The following is a 12452-nucleotide window of genomic DNA, read 5'->3' on the forward strand; positions in this document are numbered from 1 at the left end:
GCAGCCTCAAATTAATGACTGGTGGAGTGGAGGGTGAAGGGGGTGGGATTGGAATTAATTGCCTTCTCCATTAACTGGCATAGAACATGAGAACATGTCTCATAGCTATGGATAACTCCCTATAAAACAACTTTGATTCATTTGCAGGCTAGTCAGAAATGGGGCAGGAATAGAACTTCTTGAAAATGGGGCTCTCTCCTTGCAATTAAGATTTCTATTTCAGGCACCAGAGTATTAATGGCAGGAGTGACAGCTCATTAATGCAGGCCCAACTTTAAGAACAGACAGAAGAGGAGAGTGTCAAAAGCCCGTTAATGCAAAAGTGTAAAACTTACCTCGGGCCGAACTGTGAGGGCAGCGCTGAATGCATCTATTGCTCTGTTGAATTCTCCGTTCAGGTGGAAGAGCACGCCGAGTCCTGTTTGTAAGTCCGGGTCTATCATCTCCCCGTTCTGATGGGCTCCTTCCAGGTATAGCTCCTTCACCTCTTCCAGCAGTGAACTGGAAGAAGAGAGCAGCACAAGGCAAGTGTAACATTTTAAGAGCGGTCTAGGGACGCGGGTGGTGCTGTGGGATAAACCACAGAGCCTAGGGCTTGACGATCAGAAGGTCGGTGGTTCGAATCCCCGCAACGGGGTGAGCTCCCGTTGCTCGGTCCCTGCTCCTGCCAACCTAGCAGTTCAAAAGCACGTCAAAGTGCAAGTAGATCAATAGGAACCGCTCCAGCGGGAAGGTAAACGGCGTTTCCGTGTGCTGCTCTGGTTCGCCAAAAGCAGCTTAGTCATGCTGGCCACATGACCAGGAAGCTGTCTGCGGACAAACACCAGCTCCCTCTGCCAATAAAGTGAGATGAGCGCCACAACCCCAGAGTTGATCACGACTGGACCTAATGGTCAGGGGTCCCTTTACCTTTACCTAGGGTTTGTGAAATGGCCATCCGGGCCCTCAAATCATATGGTCCATTCTTTTTGCCTTGGGTGTGTGTGAACCCTACTGAAACCAGTTCTACAGGTTCTGATATGTCAGACTGAACAGGGAAATGCTGGTTTTGGTGGGCACCTATGGGCTAGCGTCCATGACATCAGCGTGACAGCTCCCCTCCTCCCTCAGTCTGTGAAACCATGTTATAACTACTGACAAGTGTGTGATTGTGTAAAGCAAAGGATGAACAAGAATCTGCATACATAACCCTCTCATGAAAAACCCAAAGATATAGTCAACTGACATGCAAGGGGAGAAGTAGCACAGAGCACTAGTCTAGCATTCACATTGCATGGATGGACAAGTTGTGAAGTCGAGTTCACACTGCAGGGGAAGCATGAACTTCAGGGTTAGTCAAAGTTGTGCCTGATGTATGTTGGAGTAGAATTTCCATCAGTCCCAGCCAATATGGCCAATGGCCTAGGACAGTCTTTCTCAATCTTGGGTTTCCAGATGTTGTTGGACTACCGCTCCCATCATCCCTGACTGCTCCCCCTGCTGGCTATGGGTGATGGAAGCAGAGGTAGATATAGGGTAATGGGACGAAGTCGGTCACATTGGGTGCAGAGCCTTTGGGGTGCCACAACTATGATGCAGAATGGAAGGTGAGGGTGAATTTTGGCACTGCACAGGACGCCGCTGAAATCTGAGACCCCAAGTGCCATCATTGATGGAAGTTGTATTAGTAAAATAATAATAATAATAATAATAATAATAATAATAATAATAATAATAATAATTTATTTATACCCTGTCCTCCCCAGCCAAGGCCGGGCTCAGGGCAGCTAACAAGCAATAATAAAAACAAGTTGAATGAATACAACTTAAAAACAAGATTAAAATACAACATTAAAATATTAAAATGCAGCCTCATCACAGGAGGAGAAAGGAAAAAGAAAAAAGAAAGAGGGGGAGGGGGAGGGGCGGGAATCAAATTGGCTCCAAGCCAAAGGCCAGGTGGAACAACTCTGTCTTACAGGCCCTGTGGAAAGAAATCAGATCCCTCAGGGCCCTGGTCTCATGAGGGAGAGTGTTCCACCAGGCTGGAGCCAGTGCTGAAAAGGCCCTGGCTCTGGTTGAGGCTAATCTAACTTCCTTAGGGCCCGAGACCACTAGGGTGTTGCTATTTATGGCCCTTGAGGCTCTCCGTGGGGCATACTGGGAGAGGCGGTCCCGTAGGTACAAGGGTCCTAGGCCGTGAAGGGCTTTAAAGGTCAAAACTAGCACCTTAAATCTGACCCTGTACTCCACCGGGAGCCAGTGCAGCTGGAAAAGCATTGGGTGAATATGCTCCCATGACAGAGACCCTGTGAGGAGCCTCGCTGCAGCATTCTGCACCCACTGGAGTTTCTGGGACAGCTTCAAGGGCAGCCCCGCGCAGAGCGAATTACAGTAATTGTTAGTATTATTAGTATGCCTCCCATCATCTGCAGATCTCAGGGCAGTTTACAACATTAAAAACCCCACAAAATGCATAGTAAAAATAAGAATAACAACAAACCCCAAATCCCCCCTCCCACAACATGTTCAAAAGGGATGTCAATCAGCCCAAGGCCGGTTGAAAAGGAATGTTTTTGCACGGTGCCTAAAGGTGTATAATGAAGGCACCAGTCAAACCTCCCTGGGGAGATCATTCCACAAAAAGGGAGCCACCGCAGAAAAGGCCCGTTCTTGTGTTGCCACCCTCCAGACCTCTTGTGGAGGAGGCACATGAAGAAGGGCCTCAGAGGATGATCTTGGGGTCTGGGTAGGTTCATAGGGGGAGAGGCAATCCTTGGGGTATTGCGGTCCTGAGCCATTTAAGTTGTAGTCCAACAACACCTGGGTTTCCCCAGCCACTCTGGGTGGCTTCCAACAAAATATTAAAGGTAAAGGTAAAGGTACCCCTGACCAACAGGTCCAGTCGTGACCGACTCTGGGGTTGCGCGCTCATCTTGCTCAAGAGGCCGGGAGCCGGCGCTTGTCTGAAGACACGTGGCCAGCGTGACTAAGCCACAGCTGGCGAGCCAGCACCAGCGCAGCACACGTAAAAGGCCGTTTACCTTCCCGTTGGAGAGCGGTCCCTATTTATCTACTCGCACTTTGAGGTGCTTTCGAACTGCTAGGTGGGCAGGAGCTGGGACCGAACAACGGGAGCTCACCCCGTCGCAGGGATTCGAACCGCGACCTTTCGATCAGCAAGTCCTAGACTCTGTGGTTTAACCTACAGCGCCACCCGCGAAATATTAAAAGACAATAATTCATCAAATATTAAAAGCTTCCCTAAACAGGGCTGTAACATCTGAAGGAGACCACATGACTTTCTTAAATTACTGTGACTGCTTTTAAGAACTCCCAAATCTATTTCATAATGCCTGTTTATCAGACCTTCTGTTACCTTTCTTCTGCTGCCTTGGACATTCTCCTGGTAAGTGCCGGGGATCCTTTTTTACTCCTGGCGATGTACTTGTATTTAGGATTCTGCTTGATCCAGTTTCTTAGCGCTTCATAAGCCTCCTGCTGGTGGCTGGTGTTTGTAAAGCTCACAGCCAAGGCCATCAAGGCTTTCAAGTTGTTTGGCTGGAGCTCTAGGCACCTGAACAGAATAGCGGAAACCCATATTAGTTAGATCCTTCTTGATGCGTTGGCATAAGGCCTGATAATTTGAAATGCAACACTTAAGCTCAGCCAACAAAGGACTTTGCTAACAAAATATTTAGACATTTATTATTTTTTGGTTTGTTTATAATTAACAATGCAGGTTTACTTGGCAGCAAAGTCCCAGTCTGCAGACTTTGGCTGCAATCCTAACCCCACTTAGCTGGGAGTAAGGTGCATGGACTTCAGTAGGACTGAGTAGACATAATTAGGATTGCCCTGTCAAGTATACATAGGATTTCAGACTTGGCTTAACCATTTATCCTTGGTTCTTAAAAACCACCTCTATTGGCAGGCAGTGAAGTTCACATAACAACTGCTGACCTCAGCATCACCACTGGAATCAGAAGATGCATCCTAGCAATTCATTGGGGTCCAACTTGGGCATCTTAAGGTCAAATGATATGACTATCCAGCCTGGCATGGATGGTGGGATGGCTTTGTTTGTAGATTTATAAACCACTTCACAACCAAAAGTGGTATACAGTAAAATAAGATGGAACCAGGGCTCCCCCCCCCCGCCAGAATTTGTCGGAACCCCGTTCTGGAACCTCTCAGGTAGGCACCATTGCCATTATAAGAGAACAAGTGAGGCAATTATAATATTGTGGCTATGATATGATAGATAGAAGATAGGGTGCAGTAGAAAGGGAGAAACAATAGCTCAACGGGAAAAGGGGTGAGAAGTTGACAAAAATAAGAAAAAAAGACAGAATTGTGTTTTGACTGTATATGTTAAAATCATTGAAACTATATATATATATACACTTAATATATATGAACAAGGGAGGCATTCATGGTGAATTCCGGCACCTCTTTTTGTAGCAAAAAAAGCACTGGATAGAATACAAAACATTACAAACTCAGCAGGGTTGTATCCAGTGTGGCACAAGCCTACAAGCCCCCTTCGTAAATGGAAGGTTTTTTTGGTGGTTGTAGGGGTGCAGGATTCATGCGCATGGTTGCTTCCCACCCCTCCCCCCACCAGTTTATTTATTGTATGCCAGGAGGGAACCTGTGAAAGGGCTACAGTAATGGAAGCATTGTTAGATAAACGGATTAGGTTATTAACACAGCTAATATCATTAGGTTTGGAGAGAATATACTCAGTGTGAGGGGAAAATGAATATGACGCAGCTAACTTTCTGAGCACAAGCAGAGAATAATAACTAGCATTAGAAAATGTGGCACGACTGTTATCTGCCTAGTACTGGAACAGAGGCAGCGGCAGAAACGATCACCATATACTTAACATGCGGCTGTCGGGTTGAGTTTAGCTCAATTAAGGAGCACTTCTAATGAAGAGATAAACTTTTAGGAAGTGCGCAAGTGCCAGGAATACCAAGCAGGCCTCCTGTTTGCAGAGTTCCTTGGTTGTGTTTGCCGGACGACATTGCCTTTTCCCACGTTCCCATTTGCTTGATTCAATAACATACCGGATTAAGTTTTGCAGATCCCTTTAAGGATACATAAGCCTCTGCGCTGTGTGAGCTTAAATATTAATAATAATTGTTTCTGCACCAAGGGGGCTCAAATTCGGCACACCACGGTTTCACACCGCTGCAAATTAAAGCAAACTTACATATACTTTGCATAATTTGTTTTGATGGGGAGGGGCAAGGACCAGGCATTGTGGTCAGTCTTCAAAGTGTGGCTTCACTGCCTTATGGACTAGAAACTTGACTTCTTCATTACTATTATTTTTAAAAATTATAGCTGAGATTCTCTATGAAGCAATTAACACCATTACCTTTGGAGTGCAACAATTGCTCCCTGCTCATTTTCATTCTCAGCTTGTGTTGTCCCAAGGTACTGCCAGGCCTGCAACATAAAAATGGTAAGATACAGCTGTGCATCGAAAGGACTGCAATACCTCAAGGACTTCCTCTCCCCATATGTTTTTTTTTTAAAATATTTTTATTGGTTTTACAGAATAAGAAAAGGAAAAAAGATAAAGTACAAAAGTTTCATAATTCATATTTCTTTTACAGAATCTTTTGGACTTCCCCACATCTTCCCGAATCTGCATTATTTATAGTACCAACTTCAGCATTTTGTTATCTTATTTCATCACTTATTGTATCTTTCATTTTGTCATGTTACCCATTTCAACATATTTATAACCCAATGTTCATAATACAAAATCTTCAACTATTTATTATCTTATTTCATTACTTATTGTATCTTTCAATTCATCATGTTACCAAGATCGAAATTATTATAACCCTAATCTTATGTATTTTAATTAAAACATAATGCAATAAAAATTTTTCTTAATTCCACCTCTAACTTCTTGTACCTTAGTTTTCATTTCACCTAATTGCAATTGCTGGGGCTAGTATTTCCTAAAAAGTGCATTTTCTTAACATTCATACAACTTGTAATGTTTTTGCAAATAGTCCTTGAATTTTTTCCAGTCCTCTTCCATTGTTTCTTCTCCCAAGTCTCGGATTCTGCCAGTCATTTCAGCCAGTTCCATATAGTCCATCAACTGCGTCTGCCATTCCTCCAGTGTGGGTAAATCTTGTGTCTTCCAACACTTTGCGATGAGAATTCTTGCTGCTGTTGTAGCATACATAAAAAAAGTTCTATCCTTCTTTAACACATTCTGGTCTACAATGCCCAGAAGGAAGGCCTCCGGTTTCTTGGGTAAGGTATATCTAAGTACCTTTTTAAACTCATTATAGATCATTTCCCAAAAGGCCTTCACTTTCGGACATGTCCACCAGAGGTGAAAGAATGTCCCTTCCGCCTCTTTACACTTCCAACACTTATTATCAGACAGGTGGTATATCTTAGCAAGCTTGACTGGGGTCATGTACCACCGGTATATCATTTTCATAATATTTTCTTTCAAGGCCTTCCTCTCCCCATATGAACCACACTGACACTGCAGTCATAACCTGAGGTCCTTCTTTATGTGCTTCCTTCATGAGAGGTCCAGAGGGTGGCAACATGAGAACGGACCTTTTCTGCCGTGGCTCCTGATTTGTGGAATGCTCTCTCCAGGGAGGCTTATCTGGCACCTTCATTGCATATCTTTAGGGACCAGGTGAAACTGTTTCTCTTTAACCAGGCCTCTGGCTGATTAAGATTCTATGCCCCTTGTTATGTACTGAAGTTCTCACCCTGGGCCAGCAGGGGGATACTGTAGATAGTTTTTACTCAGGTCCACATATGCAAATAAGGGATTGAAAGTGACGTTCAGTGATTGGATAGTTACAGAAAGTGGTTACTGTTGCGTTCTAGTGGAGCTCTATATAAGCCAGCTGGCTGAACCCTTCAGTCCAGTTCTGATCTGGCCCGTGAATAAACAAGAGCTGTTTGAAGAATCACTGTGTCGTCTGATATGTTCACCCACAACTTGACACCCCTTTAACTGGGTTTGTGGGAGGAGGGTTATTGGTGTGTGTTTGTTTCCTTATGTATTTTGTGTTCTCATTTTGAATTTTTATGTTGTGAACCACCCTGTGATCTTAGGATGAAGGGTGGTATACAAATTTAATAAAGAAGGAATAATAATAATAAAAAGTTGCTTTGCAAGTCATTTTACAAAAGTACAGTCCAGAAAAACCAAAGAAATGCAAGCAAGAGTTGAAAATATAATTTGGGGGATTTTCATTGTGCCCTACAGACATCCATACAGCTAGTGGCCAGGGAACAAATCAGAAATACCTAAGTGTGACATAGAAATTAACAACAACAACAACAACAACAACAACACAGTGGTTTAATTTCATTATACACAGGTTGTACAATGACAATAAAGGTATTATTATTATTATTAGTGGTACCTTGGTTCCCAAATGGCTTAGTTGTTGAACAAATCGGCTCCCGATTGCCACAAACCTGGAAGTGTTTTGGTTTGTGAACATTTTTCAGAAGCCAAACGTCCAACGCGGCCTCCGCTTGAGTGCAGGAAGTTCCTGCGGCCAATCGGAAGCTGCGTCTTGGTTTTTGAATTGTTTTGGGAGTCAAACGGACTCCCGGAATGGATTAAGTTCGAGAACCAAGGTACCACTGTAACAACAACAACAACAACAACAACACACCACTTATTGCCCAACTAGGCTTTCAAACTGTTTACAAAGTATAAAATTAGTTACAGAAACATTAAAGTACAAACACTCGTAAGTGAAACTTTTAGTAAAGCAGTCCCCTTAAAACAGCAGAAAATTAAAACAGGAGACTTCGGTTGAGAGCTCAAAGGTGCATCTTCAAAAGCTGGCAGAATGCCAATGCATATTATTTAAATTTACTAAATTTGTATCCTGCCCTTCATCCAAATATCACAGGGCAGTTCACAACACAAAATACACAACAAACAAAAACAAACCATAGACAACAGAAGTTAGGCTATCCCTGTCCAGATAGGGGCACAGCTGGGCCACCAGCCAAAACCAATAGAAGGCACTCCATGCCACTGAGACCCCCTGAGCCGCAAGTGACAGCAAAGGATCCAGGAGTACCCCTAAGCTGTGTACCCGCTCCTTCAGAGGGAGTGCAATGCTAACAAGAGCAGGCAACCTCCCATCCAGTCTTATCTGGATTGACCTTTAGTTTGTTGGCTCTCATCCAGTCTTCCCATGACTCCTGGTCAAATTACGCCGATTACAACATCTGATGCAACCAAATATATATTGCAGGCTTTGTACTGGATGTGAAATGTGGGTTTATCCTTAATTTGTAAACTTTCCCCTTTTAATACAATGGTGTATTCCCATCCAGCTTGATAGTACTGGAGACATCATGTCGATCATGATATTAAGCATGACCGCTAAAGGCTTTATTTCCATTATTAGCAAATAAGTTCAAGCCAACACATTCCAGTTTCAGACTATTAACCAGAGCGGATACCTCGGAGTCGTGAGGATCTTGGAGAATAGCAGCTTCCAGGTATAAGATGGCCAGGGGCAAGTCCCCCTCCCTCAGCTTCTTGAGGCCTTCCTCAAAAGCACCAGGCCAGTCTTTGAAGGGGTTCTCTGTATGAAAATAATAGCCCTAGGAGAGAGAATGAATGTGGTGACATTGAGGCACAGTACCTCAAAAGGTGAAAACAGCCTAGGATTAAATTGCTCATTTCCTGCACCAGTGGTTCCCAAACTTCCCACCCCCAGACCACTTGAAAACAGATGAAGGTCTTGTTGGACAACTTAATGATCTTTCTGCCTATTAAAGCAATGGTAATAAATGCCTGTGCGAAACGGGGTGCGATTTTTAATTGCATTTTAATTCCTGCTTTCATTTCTAATACAAGTAAGAATCAATACACATATTTAATGCGGTGAATAGGTCATCTCCCACGTTCAAGCACAAATCCACAGACCACATGAATGAACCTCCGTCTTGCCTTTTTTTTTTTTTTTTTTTGCTGTACATGAGCATAAAAAGTTGATTAAATAATATTATAAAGCCTTCGCCAACTTGGCGAAGCCCTCCGGATGTTTGTAAACACAACTCCCATCAGCCCAAGCCACAGCAGTTATTTCCAGCAGCAGAACTGGGGAACTTGATGGACTCACTCATCCTCTTTTCAATCCTTTTCATGCTCACATTACATACTCTTTGAATAAGGCCCTGCAACTCATCTCCTCATTGTCTTGTGAGTTCCCTCACTTTGCCTTACTAAATGCCACAGAGGAGAGGGGCAGCAGGCACCTTGGGACCACTGCCATGTGGCGGGCGGCAACCTGCACCCCTGGCTTGGTACTTAAAAGCTGGAACAAATTAAAAAGGCATTTGCCAAATTATTTCACCCTCCTCTAGTTACTGGCAAGGGCTTTGGCCTAGTCAAGCTTCCATGGTTGCCCCTGGCAACCCAGCGGCCCTACAAGCCTCCTCTCTCCACAACATCAGCGTTACCTTCTCATTAATGGAGACGGCCGCTTGGCCTTGTGCTTCTTGGCTGTCGGAGATCCAGTTTCTGCGAGCCATTTCTTCCCACTCTGCTTGCATCTTATCCCAAAACTCTGTGTCTGACTAGGGAGAGGATAAATCAAAAGGAAAACAAGGAAAGCAGGATTTAAAAGAGGAAGAAAAAAGTGTGTGCGTGAGAGAAAAACATCTTTCAGCTTCACAGCATCTTCTGTTTTTGTTTTTTTCTGTTTCCAAAACTGCAAACTCTGAATACCTAATGCCTCCAGCTGATCTTGGTGGATGTTCATCCCAGGCCACCTGTTTAAAACGGCAAATAAAAATGCAAAGTAATGCTGATAACTACCTGTTGATGGGAGGGCAGAAGTCTTTCAGGTGAGCAGTCAAGGGATGAAGAAATGAACATTACCAAGCCTGAACATTTGCATACACAGTACAGTCACCAATGGATGATTTCCCAATGCATTTTTTAAAAAATTATATCTACAGTGCTCATGACATCACATCTGACTCTCCCCTCCACCCTCATTTTTTCATCGCTGCAGCCTTACAAAATAGAAACAAAACAAGGTCTTGCAGCACCATAAAAAGGAACATACAGTCTATTTTGTTACATGCATAAGTCAATGAAAGTTTATACCATAACAAATTTGTTAATGTAGGCACCACAAGCTATTTTTTAATTTTTCTTCAACAGCAGAGTAACAGAACAACTGCTCTGGAAACCTTTACGAATGAAGTAGGTTGGACAGGGAGAATATGACTGGCCTACTGTAACCCCAATAGCTTCATGGCTAAGGGGGGATTTGAACCCCAGTCCCAGCCCAAGGCTCTAGCCACTATGCAATGCTGGCTTTCACCTTTTTTCACTCCATGCACCTTAATGAAATGCAAGCTCTGAGGCTGTGTCTTTGTCGCCTCTAGTTTTGCCTTGCGGTTCAAGCCTGGGATGTATGAATCTGTCAATTTCAGTGCCTCACTTTCCCAGTCTTAAATTCAATTACCCACATTTCCAAATCTGTCTGCACTGTCCTCATGAAAATCCATCAAAGCAAATTTTTCACAACGTGCACATTTTTGTATGCAATTTGGCCAAATATAAAGAAATTTAGCAAATGCTGCTAAATAATATTCCTTAATATAACGTAGGGTTGCCATATGCCTGGACTACATATGTAGTCGGAAGCAGTGCCTGGGCAGAAAGCGGCAAAATCCGGACGTATGGCAACCCATGTCGGCAGTAGCATTTTTGCTGATTTTTCTTTAAAATAGCTCAAAAACATCAATTTTGCCAAAAAACCTCAACTTTGCCCCCCCAAAGCTCTATATAATGCATTTTTTGTATGTTCTCTTTGCTAATATTTGTATGCTTATGCACACTTCACTCTAGTATCTTCTTCTTCTTTGGCGATCACTCGTAGCTGAGTAAGATTGACTTCCATAAACACAGTTTTAACAATGAGTCCGTAAGTGACTGCGGAGGCCAATTCTGGATCCACACAACCTTCCACAGTGGGGACATTGGTTTCCGGGTGGGAGTTGATCACGGTGTGAATTTGCCAAGCGTGCCTTCCTCTTAGCACATTTCTCCCTTGCGTCCTGAGTTCGAGTGTCTTCAAAGCCTATGACGCCTTTGGTAAAGGCAGTTCTCTCTCACCCTAGTATACCCATTCTGGAACACATTACTTGGCTGGAGAACTGCACTGCAAAGGTTGGAGAAATGGGAGATTTGCAGGATGGCTGCGTATCATTTCGGGAAGTGCAAATTTGACCGTTAAATGTGAACTGAATTGAATTTCTCCTCTCCCCCTTCTCCTTGATTGCTAATGTTCTTGGTGAGCCAGGGTATGCCTGAGTTTCGGGAGTGGGGAAGGGAATGAGAGGGAGTAGAATCCCCAGGATTCCTAAGAAGTGGGGAGGGGGAGGAATTGTTGTTGTTGTTTAGTCGTTTAGTCGTGTCCGACTCTTCATGACCCCATGGACCAGAGCACGCCAGGCACTCCTGTCTTCCACTGCCTCCCGCAGTTTGGTCAAACTCATGCTGGTAGCTTCAAGAACATTGTCCAGCCATCTTGTCCTCTGTCGTCCCCTTCTCCTTGTGCCCACAATCTTTCCCAACATCAGGGTCTTTTCCAGGGAGTCTTCTCTTCTCATGAGGTGGCCAAAGTATTGGAGCCTCAGCTTCAGGATCTGTCCTTCCAGTGAGCACTCAGGGCTGATTTCCTTCAGAATGGATCGGTTTGATCTTCTTGCAGTCCATGGGACTCTCAAGAGTCTCCTCCAGCACCATAATTCAAAAGCATCAATTCTTTGGCAATCAGCCTTCTTTATGGTCCAGCTCTCACTTCCATACATCACTACTGGGAAAACCATAACTTTTACTATACGGACCTTTGTTGGCAAGGTGATGTCTCTGTTGCTACTAAAATTCAGCTAAGTTGCTAGACTTAAGTAACTTGGACTTTGCAACACCTAAGAAATATCTAGAATCTAAAGGTAATTTAGCTCCGAACGCTACCAAACCATAAAGGCAGGGCAGGCTTTGTCCGCCTGCTAGCAAACATGATTTGGTTTGAATTCACAGTCTGACAGTCCTCCCAGGGGCTTATCAAAGAGCAGTTTTTATAAAACCAGACTATGCTCTCTGCACTTCCTCCTTAATAAAGTCCAAGCAATATAGTTTTATGTGGGCACTTTGGGGAACAACGTGAGGTTATTGTGTCTGTTGTCTGCTTAGCTCTGCTTCTCCTGGATGCAAAATGAAAAAGGCAAATCATAAACAGGATTGTCTTAAATCACCAGCCAGAGCCTCAGGAATAATCCATCAGCATTGTGGGTACTTAGAATTATAACTGCTTGCTAATTAAAGTTTGGCAATCGCAACAACCAGCATCCACAACACAAACACTTTGCTGGTTCAGCTAACATCCAGATTCCCTTAAAGATTCATCATGCTACAT

At 43.8% G+C, this 12452-nt stretch overlaps 1 protein-coding gene across 7 annotated transcripts in view; it reads right to left on the reverse strand.

Moving 5' to 3' along the window:
- PEX5L (peroxisomal biogenesis factor 5 like) overlaps positions 1–12452 on the reverse strand; it is a 190436-nt gene that overhangs the window by 3509 nt on the left and 174475 nt on the right. For all 7 annotated transcript variants that reach the window (XM_081862473.1, XM_081862471.1, XM_081862470.1 and 4 more), the window contains 5 exons: positions 9481–9597; positions 8476–8619; positions 5369–5439; positions 3359–3556; positions 336–501 (listed from right to left, as the gene is read on the reverse strand). In XM_081862473.1, coding sequence (XP_081718599.1) covers positions 336–501; positions 3359–3556; positions 5369–5439; positions 8476–8619; positions 9481–9597 — 696 coding nt within the window. The remainder of the gene's footprint in view (positions 1–335; positions 502–3358; positions 3557–5368; positions 5440–8475; positions 8620–9480; positions 9598–12452) is intronic.

Source organism: Podarcis erhardii, assembly GCF_964252035.2.
Source record: "Podarcis erhardii genome assembly, chromosome: 5".
In the NCBI taxonomy this organism is placed as follows: domain Eukaryota; kingdom Metazoa; phylum Chordata; class Lepidosauria; order Squamata; family Lacertidae; genus Podarcis; species Podarcis erhardii.